The sequence below is a fragment of the Channa argus genome, chromosome 6, assembly GCF_033026475.1.
Source record: "Channa argus isolate prfri chromosome 6, Channa argus male v1.0, whole genome shotgun sequence".
Lineage (NCBI taxonomy): Eukaryota > Metazoa > Chordata > Actinopteri > Anabantiformes > Channidae > Channa > Channa argus.
Window position 1 is genome coordinate 6,240,990 of NC_090202.1, and position 15,989 is coordinate 6,256,978.

General features: G+C 42.6%; 1 protein-coding gene across 2 annotated transcripts; it reads right to left on the bottom strand.

The window, feature by feature from the left end:
- Positions 1 to 631: 631 nt before the first annotated feature.
- Positions 632 to 15,880, bottom strand: hic1 (hypermethylated in cancer 1). 2 transcript variants are annotated; one of them, XM_067506756.1, is made up of 2 exons: positions 15,745 to 15,880; positions 632 to 9,693 (listed from the first exon to the last, which is right to left on the bottom strand). In XM_067506756.1, exon 2 carries the CDS (start codon positions 9,674 to 9,676, stop codon positions 7,487 to 7,489), a length of 2,190 nt encoding a protein of 729 aa, XP_067362857.1. In that variant the 5' UTR covers positions 9,677 to 9,693; positions 15,745 to 15,880; the 3' UTR covers positions 632 to 7,486. The 2 variants fall into 2 exon arrangements, with proteins under 2 accessions (XP_067362857.1, XP_067362856.1); XM_067506755.1 differs by lacking the exon at positions 15,745 to 15,880 and adding an exon at positions 14,013 to 14,199.
- Between the last annotated feature and the right edge of the window lie 109 nt (positions 15,881 to 15,989).

Consider the following 15,989-nt stretch of genomic DNA (forward strand, 5'->3'; position numbering starts at 1 on the left):
AGCGGATGCTCTTTTTCACTTCACCAGGTGAATGTGATCTCTCAGGAAGCACCTTTAACTCATGAATGTTGATGATTTACAGCACCTGAGAGAAGAAATGCTAATTTGTTTAATGTCAAGAAGTAATTTGTGTCAAGTCGCTTGATTCATATCAAACATCTGGAAGGCACTGTGATTTCTTATGTGCTGGTGATAATAAGGCGATTTTCACACCGTGGAAAAGGATGTGAGTGTGTGTGCCTGCCTGGCTGGTTTTGCTCCTGCTGACAGAGTAATGGATCTGTTCATTGTTGCATGTGGACTGTGTGTGATGTATGAGATTCATTTGAAATTCTCTGTCTTAAATGAGGCCCTCACATGTCTCCATATGGGAGAATATAGACCCGAAAGGGAATGTATTATAGGAAAATGAACAGAAGTTGCTCATTTTTGTGGTCATGGCTGCTGTGAAATGGTCTCGATCGTGGCCTTCAGTCTCCTATTCTCAGTTTTGAAAGTTAAACCCATATCACGCATAATAAATGTGTAAAAAAAAAAAACCTGTACCGGACTAATGCTTTAACTCGAGTGGAGTCAATGAATTCAGCTGAATTGTTTGTATGAAAGAAATGTGACACCTTTACTCTGAAAATCTGTTATGCAATTCACTTTATTGCCAAGTTGATTCTGTATATAGTAACAAACAAACAAAACGTTTTTCACATTGGCTTTTAAAAAACCAAAAGCCTTATCAACATGATTGTTCAAGACACCATCATTAACTGAAATTATTATAAAAACCCACAATTTAAATTTACAAAAAAATTAACTATAAAACATTTTGGACATGCAATAAATACATTCATTTCACTAAAGCAAAGTAAGATCAATAATGACATTGAAATGCAGCAACTGCAAAAATACTGTTTGGATTAATGTATTGCTTTTTTATGGTATTAACTATTGTAAGACCACAAAACACTGGGAATTATTGATGTTATTCATTCAAAAAGTTGCCCACCGCTGATCATAGATCATATTTCCACTTTCCATTTGTGATGCATGTATTCTGACATGTTTAGTTTTCAGCGTCTATGTGCAGCTACTGTTGTCTGCGTGGCGCTCCGTGTTACTGCTGGACGTCGTCACAGCGATCCCCATTAGATCACAATCTGTCATTTCCAAACGTGACCTTATTCCAAAACCAAAAGAGAGGCTTTTTGTGTGTATGTGTATGAGGACCCTGAGGCTTTGTAACATGTTGGCACAGATTTCAGTGAGTGTTGGGTGAAAGAAGCCGTGAGTGGAATTGTCTTTTCTTTTAAAAAATGGCATTTTTCTACATGAAGCGACACTGCAAACTGAGCAGGGCAACATAACTAAATCTGACCTAATCTGGAGCAACAGTCTGTGTGTGTGTGTGTGTGTGTGTGTGTGTGTGTGTGTGTGTGTGTGTGTGTGTCTGTGAGAAATACAGATAGACAAATCTTCTCTCTGACCAACTTTCACTCCTTCAAATTCCTGCTTGTTTTGCCGTCGCTCTGAAACTTTTTGTACACTGTAAATGAAAAGACTTCAGCCAAAGTCCACTTAGACTCTTTTGTGTGTCTTTTCAAGGGAGAAGAAAAAAAAACAAAGAGATTCAAGTTAAATAGATGGAGGACATGTGCAGCTAAAGCCTCTCTTTCTATTCAGATCCTACTGTGGGTCGTGAGCTGATAGGTTAATAAGTGTTACATTTGGAAAGAGGAAGACCTCTCAGAGGGCATGATGACATGAACATTGACATAGAAACCTGACAATGACTCGCAGCAAACAAGGAAAAGGCAAACCATTTAAGTAGGTAAATGAAAAAAATAAAAGCTCACAAGACAAAGTTGAAAAGAAAGGGTGAATGGAAACGCGAAGTAACCAGTTTTTCTATTTGCTTTTTGACTATCTCTCGGTGTCTTGTTCTTTTCCTTTCAGCCCTTTTCCCTTCTCGCTCTCTCCATCTCAGCCCATGACTTGGCTGGTGCAGCCAAGTCCCGGCTCAATTGTGCAATTTCATACATGTTTACTTTACTGACATCTTTCTGAACATATTTTCCCCTGAACATTTCCCTTCGCATTATTCTGCATTTCCTCTACAACGATATGCTGTCTTTAATCTCCCCTTTCTAAGCCATTTCTTGGCTTCAGGATCAGAATACAGTGTTGGGCTTTTTTTCCCCCCCCATCATCTGCTTTATTTTAACACATGCCACAAAGTTCATTTTGGAAATTGATCAGGGCTTAAAGAAAAAGAAAGTAGCTCTTCACATAAACATTTAGACAACTGTCTTCTGCAGCATGAAAAACAGCTGGAAGTAAGTGGATCATGGGAGAGATGGAGGGGGAGTCAGCGGGTGCTGAGGGTCAGCGGTTTGCGCTGAGTTTGAGACGAGGGAAGGGACAGAGAGAGGTGAGGAGGGAAGCTGTGCTTTGAGGTAACAAAGGCAAGGGAACAAGTGTGGCCAAGCTCTGCACTGCGCGGGAGGAAGAGGAGGAAAACAGAGGAGAAGCAATTGTGGGACTTCTAGGGGATCATGAGAGTAATAAAAAAAAAAAAAAATCACATTACAATGATTTTTCCAGAAAAGTGCAGTTCGGGGAAATAAATCTAAAGCAGCTGCGTGTAATAAAGACAGAAAGTGTCAGCTCACTCCCCTGTTCTTCACCCTGCTACACTGTGGGAAAGGCATTCAGACATGTACATGGACAGGTGCTCTACAGACACATCAGAAAACCTGCACACACAAACACAAACACAAACACACACACACACACACATGCAAACCCTCACGTAAAATATTGCATAATCTGTAAATGCTATATGATGTTATATTGAAGACACATTTGTATTGTTTGACCTTGGAGACACAAAGGTTTTGGTGTCAGGGCCAAAATAAGGCTTGATCAGTGATTTAGCTTGCATTAAAACAAGAATCCGCATTAAAAGAAATATGTACACTGGACAATAGAGTCTGCGGTGTTGTCTCACAATACACCGCAAAAAAAAAAAAAAAAAATGGCTTTCATAACAAGACAAAGTTGGTCAGAAGCTTAGTGCAACATGTGGAAACTCCGAAGATTGTCGTTTTGTTTTGAGCATCTGCAATGTCTGCTAAGTGCTTCAGTCCTTCTGGCACACACGATGAAATACAATAAATGTCAAACAGCGGTATGATTTCAGATCGCCACTATTCAGCGTGTCGGAGTCACATAGGTGACCTCGGCCCGCTGCCGCTGGTAGAGAGCTTAAAGGCATGCTTTACATTTTCGAACATTACAGTGGAGCCCTTTTTTGGCCTGAAACTGGCCACTGCATCTCTTTCTATATTGTTAGTGTTATAAAAGTTGCAGACCTGGATTAGTTGGCATTAAATGTAAAAAAAAAAAAAAATCAACAGAATAAAAACATCGATCCATGGGTCATAGCCATCACTGCACTCATTTATATTTGCTTTCATCTGTTAGATTATTTAAGGCAACTAATAACTTGTTTTAAACCCCTAATTCTATGACTCAAAACATCTTCATTTCAACCACTTTGGTGGCTTTGAGAGATTATCTGGGTTGATTGTTTCATATAAATAACATTAACAAAGGCATATGGTATAAAACCCTCATGGGGTGAGTGGCTACACCAGTAAATTAAAACAAGGCTCTTCTAATTTTACTAATTGAATGAACCACAGAGCAAAAGAAATACTGCCCATTTTTTTAAGACATGATTTACGTTACAGTTTCTAGGCATTTATACTTATCATCTGTGCGCCCAATTAAAAAGAAAAAGTTCAAAATGTGCACATAATATGCAGAGCATGTCAAAAGATTTAATCCACAACATCCTCAAATTGAAACAAAATGTCTGAATGGCTTCCTCACCGTGCAGCCCTTGAAAGGCCACAGTGTCGTATCACTGTGTTACCAAACAAGAGGGTTTATTCCCAAAGAGCAAAAAGGGGAAGGAAAAGAGAAGATAGAGTCTACTTGTTTTCTGAATGGAGAGTTTCAGAAGTACGAACAGGCCTTTCATACTGAGACAATGGCTCGTGTCCACCCTACTGCGCTCTCCCTGCTCCTCTCCCTCCCTATTCTCCGTCTCTCTCTATCTGCCTCTGAGCACAAACACACAGCACATCCTGCTCAGCACAACACATCAGCCAAAAGTTCACTTCCTGCTCCTCAGCTCGTCTCCTTCACCGAAACCATATTCCCAGGATGTGCATTAACGGTTATTCGTACACTGAAATGGCCTTGAGACCCGCAAAAAGAGAAGCAAACGTTTCCCCTTTCTACAGATACACAGCACCACAGCCCCACACACACACACACACACACACACACACACACACATACACGCACCTCTGTCTGTCATACACCATAATGCAATTAAGCACATTTCGAGCACAGAAACGTTCAAGCACTATCAATGCTCTTTCCTCCTGCACAGATTTGAAGTGACAGTGGAAACACTTTGTGTTATTTTAATGGTGTAAGGCAGGGAAAAGGAGGAGACAGATTGTCATTGGAGTGAATGACAGGGAGCAAGGAGAGTGAAATTCCCACGGCTGTACACACATTTATAGACCATGTTCTTGCTAGCATTATTTCATTTAAACTATTCCTTAGTTGTTGTGTCCTGAGTGTTTGTACATCTGGCAAACTGTCTGACTCAGGTCCAAAGAGTTCACTAACCTGTGACAAGGGTCAAACAATAGGACTGAACATGACGAGAAGCGCTGATAATGCACCACATCTTGTGGGCAGAGACTTCCAAGCACTACACTCATTGCCGAGATTCATCTTGTGGTTGAGACTAAAGATCAATGCCACCGTGCTCACTAAGCTGTGGTTCCATAGTTAACAAACAGCCAGTTAAGATACTACCAAAATGACTTGTGTTCTAGAAATGGAATTGGTCAGAGTGTCACAAGTGAGGATAACACAGAAGAAAACGTATACCATAGAGTAAAAAATGAAAAAAGTTAATGTCACATATAATCTCTCCACAAACTGTAACAACAAATTTATAAACACAGAAATAACCACAGGTTTAACACAGGACATGAGCCCTGTTAATAAGAAAAAGTTAAAAAGAAAAGTGAGTGTGCTTGTATGCATGTGTGTCCGTGTACAGTATGTATTATTGTTTTATCTTTTCTTCTTCTTCTTCTTCTTTTTTTTTTTTTTTTTTTTTTTTTTGAAGGCTTACTAAAGCTTAGCATCCCGTGCTGGGTTCAGTCCTGAGGTAAGCACCAGTTTCACGTGCGCTGCTTTCAGTTCGAATCGAAATGACGTAAAAAGGAAAGGAAGTGAAAGGTAACAACACGTCTGATATGATCAGGTGCCACAGAGGAGAAACCCTTAAATTATTGGTACATTAAAAAAAAAAAAAACACACCATCCCAAAAGGCAGGCACTTTGGTTTGTTTTTTTTTTTTAAGCCTTTAAGACTCACTACGTCTGTCACAGTGTATTTATGGCTTTAGTCTTCACATTCACCCACTGAGGTTGGCATTGGCACTATAGTGGTCAGAAAATTCTAATCCGTATCATAGACCAGTAAAAGTGGAAAAAAAAAAACAAGAGACAAAGAAAAACAATAAAAAAAAAAGGAAAAGACCAGCATGTACTTTGAAATAAACATTTAAAGACAAGAATGTGCCTTCAACCCACAACCTTTAAGTGCTCTTTTGTTTTCAAGCTGGAGAAAACTGCCTGCTCAGCCAACACAGAAATATGTCATTTTTTTTGTTTCCGCCTTTGATACCAGCGGGCATGGGAGGCGAGGCCCAAGAGACATTTGCTAAGCCGGGACACGATGTTAATAAGTGGATCAGAGGGGTAAGATGGCAGGCATGAAATGGGACATGGTGCTGGCAAACAGTGCGAATTGTCCAGGAGAAAGTGAGATTTCACAGGGATTACTGAGGCACAGCAGCTGGGCCGTGCTGTTCACCCGCTGGCTTGCAGGAAAGACCTCTTCTTGCGCTTGCATCGCTGACAGATTAGCGGCTCGATATGGGTGTGTGTGTGTGTGTGTGTGTGTGTGTGTGTGTGTGTGTGTGTGTGTGTGTGTGTGCTTGTGTGTGCAGGAGGAGGGAGTGTGTGTGCGTGTGCTGTGCTGAGCAGCGTTGAGGCGAAGGGCTGAGAGCAGCGTCTCACTTTGGCCTGTCAACAGTAGCTGGGCTCCCCAAAAACTGACTAAAGTGGAGGGGAGGTCAAAGTAGAGGTCAGACAGCAGAGCAGGACAGAGTCCAGTAATGCATGTGCTCCGAATAATCATGCCCCTATTAATCATCAGGCTGCTATGAATGGAGTAATAGCTCCTGACAGTAAATGACAGATTTCCGTGTCATTAATTCTGACATGGTCCCTGCGTCTCTTTTCAGCTGCATCCATGAACGTAAATATTACATTCATAGCCAACGCCCACGCTTCATCCACACCATGAGATGAGGCTACACTCATCGTGAACAGGGATTAGTGTGTCATCCTTTGGGTATGTGCAATCATGTCCCAGTTATGAGATCACAGGGGCCGTGCTTGCTGCGTCCTAACAATAAGCGAAGGCTAAAAGATGAAACTGAAAAGAGGAAGTAGGTTTACACACTAAGCGTCGAGCTGATTACGCTACCATTACTGTCATTTCTTATGAGCCTTAATCCACGACAAATATGTGTAGGAGCGGGTTATTTTTAACATAAATTGTGAAGCACTTTTCCCGAAATGCTAAAGCAATTGCTCTTATGACTCAGTCATTTCCTTTGCCACTTGGGGAAGCAGGAACATGATGGGAAGAAGCTGAAGGGTGAAATACATACACTGTCCAGTATCCCCACTCCAAAAAAAAAAAAAAATGTACAAAACAAAATAGAAAGAAGAAGTAGAAAGTTTGTATCCTCCGACTACTTTAAGGTCCAGAAGAGTTTTTTCATTTGGTAAAAGTTTCACTCAGGTCTGGACACAAACCCTGAATCATGTCCTTATGTGCTTTTACATTTTTTTTTTTTTTCTACACAGGTGATACATACTAGTACACAGGTTTAGGGTCAGATTGCAACATTTCCTTGCAACAGTTTTCTCTTTGGATTTCATTATCATACAAAAAATAAATAAAACAATTTCATTTTGGCTTTCAATTTGTCACTTTGGCTCAATGGCTGGAATTTTTTTTTTTTTAACCATTTCTTTGCATATACTGTACATAAATACTGTACTCATTTAAGCAAGTGTCCCTTGGTCACGGAATAGCACAGGCCTCCTTTGGGAAGGAGGACTTTAAGATACATTAGATGTACTGTATGGAGAGGCACTTACAGTCTACACATGTTGGTGTGCATCAGCAGACCAATTCCTTTTGGCCTGAGTCTGAGGTGCAGAGAAGATACTGAATTGAGGTGAATGGCTTTAGAATACTGCAAACTGTGTGTGCACACAGACCTATCGGTGACTGCCACGTTTGTACAGCTCAAATGTCTTAGCTGGGTGAGTAGCGGTCAATGGTGCGTGCGTCAGAGAGGGCCTGTGGGGCAGGGGGCAGGGGCTGGCCCAGGACGTCCATCTTGTCGTGGGTAAGACCCAAGTGCTCCGAGGCCAGTTTGGACAGTGGGTAGAGGCTCTCTATGGCCTTGGCATCAGCTACCAGTTGCTGCTGGGCTTGGATCAGAAGATCATTGGCCTTCTCCTGCTTCAGCCCCAGATGCTCTGCTGCATATTTACTCAGAGGATAGATGCCCTCTGCAAAGTCCAGCTTCAGTTTCCCATCGGTGGTCAGACCCCCCACTGTTCCTCCACTGCTGTGCATCTTCATGTGGCTAATGAGGTTGCGCTGCTGGGCAAACTTTCCCCCACACACCTGACATTCATAGGGCTTCTCGCCAGAGTGGATGCGCATGTGCTCCGTGAGGCGATACTGGCGAGTGAAACGCATGCCACAGGAGTCACAGGCAAAAGGTTTAAGGCCGAGGTGGCTGCGCATGTGACGCGTCATGGTGCCACGCTGCGTGAACTTCTTGCCACAGATGCTGCAGGGGTAAGGACGCGTAAGCCAGTGGGTCTTCTCATGCTGACGCAACGTAGCTGGATCTTTGTAGGACTTTTCACAGGTGGAACAGCGGTAAGGTCGGACCATCTCCCCGATGCCGCCTGAACCCAGGCCGTGGCTCGACTTGGTCTCCAGATGGGACAGATTGTTCAAGCTGCTGCTGTTCAGGCTGCCATAACCGTTTGTATTATTGCTCATGTTTTTGGTGCTGCTGTTGTTGCTGTTTCCTATCTCCCCACCAGAGTTGCCGTACAGCTCCTCTTCTGTGTGTGTCTCCACGTGTGCATTGAGCTGCTCCGAGCTCGGGAAGCCCTTATCACATGGAATGCATACATACAGATTGTCCCCGAAGCTCTCTGGCTCGTAAGGCAGGTGGAACCTCCCCATTGGTCCCGATGGTGACGGTCGGCCTTCACTGCTGCCTGTCTCCTCTGTGCCTGACCCGCTCTTGTCGTCAGCTCCTTCGCTCTCCTCCCCGGCCTTATGGTGGTTATGATGCTGGTCACCGTTTTCAGCCCCCTCCTCCTCATCTTCATCCTCATCTTCATCTTCAGGTGTGTATTGTATTGGTTCATGTTTCACCCAGCGGTAGATGTTGCCAGCCTCTCCAGCATCCGTAGGGGTGTCAGGGCTGGGGGGGCACGGGTAGCGATCTGTGCCTTGGGAGCCTGAGCGATGCAGGTGGGGAAGGTGGGGGCCTAGAGCCTGGTTGAGATGTTGGAAAGGTGGAGGAGTAAGGGGGCCTCCCTGGTCGGTGGACTCCATCTTTTCTGAGGGGAAGGCCCTTCCGTTTTTCCCCTGCATGGGACTAGTGCTCAGAGTCTCGTCTCGCTCCTCATCATTGTGAGTGCTTGCCAGATGGGACTGAGAGGGTGTGTGCTGAGAATGGGAGTTGGGGCTTTTCTTGGAGAGATCAAGGCCAAAGTTGGGGGAGCAGTTCCTCTCAGGGTGGGCCGAGCGACCAAGCTGGGCAGGCAGAGCTGACTGCACGGAAGGGAACACCTGGGAGCCCTGGGTGGCAGAGGGAGCATACAGCTCCCCAGCATGGATGGCTAGTCGATGGGGAACTAGCTCCTCTAGTGGTGGTGCCCGGGGTGCATGGCTATTTAAAATTCCTCCTGGAGGGCAGGCCTGAATGACAGGAGTTGAAACCCTATATCTGCCACCACTCCCTAAACCCATGCTATTTGGCCCCATTTTGGGGTAGGGGAGAAATGCAGGACCTGGGCGGGGAGGGTACTTGCCATTTCTTTTCAGCTTCTTTTTGCACAAAGCAACTAAGTCAAGCAGCTGAAGGTAGCTGGCTGCTGCCAAGACAGCAGCTAAATTGGGTTCAGCGGGAGAAGTGGGGTCTCCGTCACTAAGTCGGCCGGTGTAGATGTAGTCCAGAATGACCCTAAACACCCCTGGACTCACCATCTCATTGTCGAGGTTGATGAGATTGTCATGGACCACCAAAGACTTCAAGTAGAGACTGCTGGCAGCTAGAATGTTCTTGTGAGCTCTGAAGAGGGCGTTCTGAACCACAATGATAACGTCACACAGGAAGCCCTTGGTGCGCTGGCTGTTGAGCTGCAGGAGGAGATCCCTAGCATGACTTGGAACTTCCATGGCATCCAGCATTGTCTTCAGTCCACCACCTGCAACAACAGATATCTGTAAAAAGTCATGCAGCAGTCAAGTCCCCAATATAGTCTGCCGTGTTTTACACCCCTGTAATTACCGTTTTTTAAATAAGAAAAACACGTCAGAGTATAATGTTACTTATTTGAGAGTTTTGAAGCCTTTTGCCTGAGACCCTGCTAAATCAAAAATAGAAGGAAGAAAGAACATTGTATGAGTAATGTAAGAAAAATATTTAGCTTTTTTTTTTTTAATGGATAGAATTATGGGACACAATCTAGGATTAATTCAACAATTTAATTGCATTTTCTGCTCAGCATATTTGCAATTTTATTATTCTAAACATTTACACAATTGTGTATCAGGTCATGAACACGTGCAAAATGCCGAATTTGTGTGTGTGTGGGAAGTGCAAGTGAAGGCCACTCAAGAGAAATGAACTTTTGCTAAAGGTGAGCCGTGGCAATGGTTTTCACATTGCCAGGAATTCAAGTCCACGCGGTCACTTCCTCTGCAGCGAACAGAAAGACAGTAATAAGCAAAGTCAGAGAGCCGCAGATATATATTTTGTAACTGCCGCCTTTCCGATAAAGTATTCCAGAAGTGGTGCGCGGAGTTTAAACAAAGCACAAGATGAATGTTTCACAAGTATGATGTACAGCAGGTATAAACCTGTGGGGGAAGGACACATCCAAAAAAAGACAGGTCTGTCAGCTCCCCTCTCTGCCCAGTCATATAAGGAACACGGAGCGCGCAGTAAATCAGCACTAGTCGGCTCAATACTTTACATTGAGATGAGCTACACACACACACAAACACACACACATTCAAACATCAACACTAATTGTTCCATCAAGCCTAAAATAAACTATATCAGCTGCATACATAAAACACCATGTATTGTTCAATCTGTGGCATCTGAGGATAGTTTACTTACGAGATTAAAAGTCTCAAACTATCCCCCGGGGCTTAGTCTCACTGATGGGAAACAAGCATCTAAATAAATATCATGTCATCTGTCTGATCACAGTTTTCCTGACACCAGCTCATTCACTTCTTGTTTATTTCATTCACTGTACATGCTCAGCACCCGAAAGGGGAAATAGAAATTAAGAAAAGAAAAAAAAAATGCAGTGCTACGCAATTCTGATGTATCCAGAATAAAATCTAATCCAACTATTATTCCCCAGCTGCCTTGATGCTAACAAACGCCCAAGATCCGAGGCCCCTCCATAACAACATTGTAGTGGTGTAGTTCTGTAAAATGCATGTTCAGCATCAGGGCCGATACATTAGAAGGAAATGTCATTGTTGATGAAGTGGAAAGTGAAAAGTCAGGATAAGAGTGACGTCCAGCTCGCGATCGTGACGTGGACGGTCATCAAAACGGAAGAAAGACATATCAGTGCTTCTATTTTATTTTTTATTTTGAAGGCTGCTCAGACATGACCAATATTATTCATTATCGGGTCCGAAATATGTAAAAAGTAATGAATTAAAAGGCAGGTTCGCTACGTTTACACTCCATCATGTCCCCAGTTGTCATCTAAAGTGTTTCCACTTCTGGTTTCTGTCTGGCTTTGATTACTCAACGCTCACATTTTACTCTAAATTTTACCGTCGGTCAGATCAAACACACGAGGAACGGGCCAAGTATTTTCCATAACTTGCTGGACCTTTGCAATGTTTCTGTTGCATTAATGGGGTGTTCAGCTTACTGTTACTGGTTACTGTTGCGCCGCATGGTGACATGTTGTGCTCTCCCTCTCTCACACACACACAATCAGTGTACATTCTCATCTGCATGTGGTCTGCAGTCTAATTTGCATGCATCACAGAGCTTAACAGAAATTGAAGGCTTCGTTGCGTCCGGATTTGTGATGTTTTCATTCGAGAGCCTTTAAGAAATTTTAATTCATATCTAACACATTTATAAAATATTCAGTGATATGAGAAAAAAAAAAAAAAAAAACAGCTTTTGTGGTAACTGTCAAGTTGTCTGTGGGTTTTCCCATCAAGGTTATACGAATCGCTTTCCCCTTGTGGTTAGCAAAACATGTCTTTTGAGGGTCTAGTCTGTTGAAAATACCTGAACTCACTATTTGATGACAACATATAAGAGGCCATAGTGAAAACATGCCTCATACAGTTCTCGAGCTGGAGGGCATCTGTAAGCTCACTGCATCCTGTTAGGAAGCCATCTAAGATTGCAGCGATATTTAATCAGCAAATGCATCTTAAAGCAAACCTGCTATACATAATGTTCGTGTTCACACATCTAGGGCCCCACACCACAGCTTGTTTTCATTGGTTTGTTATGCTAAAGAGGCCAAATTAAATTGTTCCTCGTGCAGTAGAGTCAGTCCTGCTGGGATGCAGTGGCTGCTTCTTTTTAAAGAGCCACGTACATGTTCAGGGAATTTCGATTATGGTGACGTAGCCTATAGTTATCGTGGTGGCATTCAGTTATTTGCATTAGATTAATATTCACTGTCCCTGCAGTTTCATCTGTTTTGTCACTTTTGTGGTTTAGGGTGAAGTGGGAGACTAAACTTCCTACCTCTATATTCAGCCTCAGTCGCATAAACACTCCAAAGACATCTGCTTAAAACATTGTGTTGACATTTTATTTTCTTTCATTTCAATTTGCTGCCCATGTTCACAGAGCCTTGTTTATCTTAGAACCCATTTGACTATGGTCAGATATAGTTTATTTTCAATTTATGAGGCAACACTGCAACACAGAGTCCCTAAAACGAGCAGGATATTTTACTGTATTGCTTTATATTACCTCAGTGCAGCTAATTTATTTTTTGTGTGATTTTGGGGTGGGGGGGTGGGGGGGGGGGGGGGGTACTCTTAAGAGGCAAATACCGGCTGGACAAACTTCACATGCACTAAATAACAGACTGGGAGTTTACGTTTCTCCTAGAAAAACTGCACAGTGAGGCGCAAATCAAGCAGTTGCACAAATAATAGGTGCACAGGCGTTTTAGTCGGGTCAGCAAACATCAGGGAGAGTTAAGAGTCAGCTTCCTTTTGGATTGCTGAAATCGCGGCATCTAAAAGTAGTTAAACATGCAAAATAAAACTGTCGGAGGCATCACAGCTTCTTAACCATGAGCGAATAAGAGTTTAGTGAAACTTAATATTAATATGACATTCTAATAATCAACACTTTTCCCATGTTTTTCACTATTTCAAACGGTTATACATTTTATGGTATATTTTATTTGCATCGGTTGTTTCTAATTTCTTTCTTTTTTTTTCAATTTAATAAAATGGACTGTGTACAAAATTTATTTTGCCGCTGTCACAGTGATGTTGCCTCATAACTTACGCACTTCACGTCGCGTTTTGCAGGCAAAGCCCAGAGTTGTGTGCAAGAGCCTGTGTGTCGGACCCGTCCTCCCTGCGCCTCTGTCCTAATCGCTTTCACTCACATGTTACGACAGTAAATCGAATCACGAGTGGATCTTTTCACCTCTGCTTATCAGCCCCTCTTTAGAAAACACAGCGCTTTTAGCTCTTCGAGCTTTTATCACACAGCTGTTTGTTGCACCAACTCTGTCCGTTCTTCAGACCTGTCAGCAGCATCTCTTTCGTGCAGCTGTAGAAAATCAGGCATGCACTAAAAATAATAGTAGAATAATATTCCCCAGTGTGACATTCTAATAGTGAAGGGCCTTTTTTATTATTTCCAATAGGGATTTTATGACTTTGCTGTAGCTTCCTTCTTATATTTAATAAAGAATCATTATTGCAGAATAAGCTGCAATAACCCTTTAAACGGAGGCCAATCGTCCCTTTAATGTTTACAAGAAATATGAAGTTTTAAAAAGATTAAAGAGACCTCAACACCGGAAAACTGCTAAATATTACAGGTCTTAAAAATCAAAAGTGATTTTTTTTTTTTACTGTTTTTTTTTCTGTAAATGTTTTGGGATCATTTTGATTATTTTTAAACATGATATGAAATTAACTACATTCGCTACTACGTCAGACTGATCGTGACAAATGAATTAATTTGTTTATGCATGATTCATTAATTGACAAAAAGACAGACAAGAAGTTTAAGATCGAAACCAAATAAATGTGTAAAAATAAGAGGCGCCCTTCTTGTCAATATATATAAAAAAAAAAACAGGCTCTATTGGAATAAAGAAAAAAGGAATCCAATGGCTTCGTTGAAAAAAAAATACTTTCTACAAGTAGATTTAATTAGTTAACAACCTTTTTTTAGCAGCAAACCCTGTGCAGTCTAATGAATAAAACCCAAATATCCTTCGTTCCCTGTTCTGCTTTGGGTGCCTGTGCGCAGCCTGTCAGCTCTTACCTGCATGCCCGATGTCTTCTGCCATCCGATCTAAGTCTCCCTTAATGATCATCTCGGCAGCCTCTAGGAGTCATATCTAACGTTTCAGCTTTGAACTGCCAGCCTCCAAAAAACCAGTGCCAGTTTTCCGAACTCGTCTGCCAGCTCTTTTTTTTTTTCACGATTATTAATTGATATGAATTTCTTGTCGCTCCTTGGGTCCGCCCTCCCACCCACCCACCCACTTTCCTCGCCCCCCGCCCCCCCCCCCCCTCTTTCTCTGTGTGTCTTCTGCCCCTCCTCTGCCCCTCCTCTGCCCTCTTTCTCGTCTCTTCCTATGAAAAAAAAATAAAAATACGTGCTTAGACCAGCATCAGTTTCCTCTTATTTTTTTTTTTTTCTAGTAATTTCCTTAGCTATTTTTGAGTCAGAGCAATAACGCGCACAGGGATGATAATGGAGCCTCTATGCGCCTTAAGTGTTTTAGCGCCCCGTGTGATGTCAGTCTATAATAAACCTAAAAGGTAAAATCGAGGGCAGGAACTGTGAGTGACCCCGACTTGAACTTCTCAACACATCGTCTTAAAGAGACAGGCGGCCTCTGTATACATAGGTATATATGTTGCATATTTAAGATCAGGCAGTCCACTTCAACTTTGGAGAGGAGTTTAAGGATGGGAGTAACTGGTTCCACTCAGAGTTACTGGAATTAGGCTGCCCCCAAAAACAGAACCTGTATTTAATTGTATTTTGCCCCTGAGGCCACAATTAAATTCTGTCAAAATGTGCTATGTCTGCCTCTTTGGTGCCATTTAGGAAATGTTTTTCATCAAGTAAAACGAATCAAACTATTTTTTTTTTCTGAAGGTCTTCTTTCACCTTCCCTGCAGACCTCCCCTGAGAAAGCTGAGAACCTAAAGAGGCCCCCTGGCTTCACTTAAAGAGAACAATTAGCTAAGTGGAAACTAAAAAGAGGGTTTCATAAACCACTTTAAACGCTTAAAAAACGCACACGCACACACGCACACATACACACCCACTCTCTCTCTCTCTCCCTCTCTGTCTCCCAGGAGGTAAAACACCTGCTGTGCAGTGTAAAAAAAAAAAGCCCTCAACCCATCACCTGGACAATTGAAACCCACCTTGATTTAAATGGCGAATTGGCAAATTGAAAAGTGGCAACAAGCACAAAAGGGACACTTTCTGATTACATCTAAATAATGTGGCTGCCAGTTCAAACCCGTGTTTTCCTCTCAAGCGACTGATGCCTTATGAGAAGCTCAAACTGTAGCTGTGTATCAAACAAATATCCCGCTATATAACTGTAAAGCAACTGCTTTGCATGTTCTGCATCACATTCAGTGATGAAATTAAAAATTCAAACATGTTGTATGTGTTTTATTCTGAGCTGTGAGCTTGTTTAATACTTTATATTTTGTTCCAGTACGTCCATTGTCTCAGATTATTATTAAAAAAAATAAAAAAAAACACTTCAAACGTTCAGATATCCAGATTTAGAAAAGTCGACGCTGATATAATTGTATATCAGGCCCGTGAGATCCAGGTGCTCACTCCGCGGCTCTGCAGACGAACCTACATCATTTCTAGCGGCTCAAAACGAAAGGGCACTGTAGGAAGTGTGCTAAAGGTGCCGAGACGCACCAACGTATTCAATAAAAAAAGAAAAGCTGCTGGTTCTGACCCACGTCTGCGCGGATGCCATTCGCGCCTCTCTGCCGTATCGGTGTCTTACCTCGGACTCATGTCTGGTGCTCTGGCCGTGTGTCTGCTCTCCGTTTCGGCATTCCCTCATCGAGATCTCCGCTGTCTCCCCAAAGTCCCGGTCTGTTTTTCTGAAAACTTCTCTTCCGCGTAATTTTGCAGCCCCCTCTCTTGTCTCTCTCTCTCTCTTTCTCTCTCTCTCTCTCTCTCTCCCGGTTTTCCCCTCTTTCGCCTTCTTCCATACACTGAATTTCTCACGTGTTAACAAGACCATCT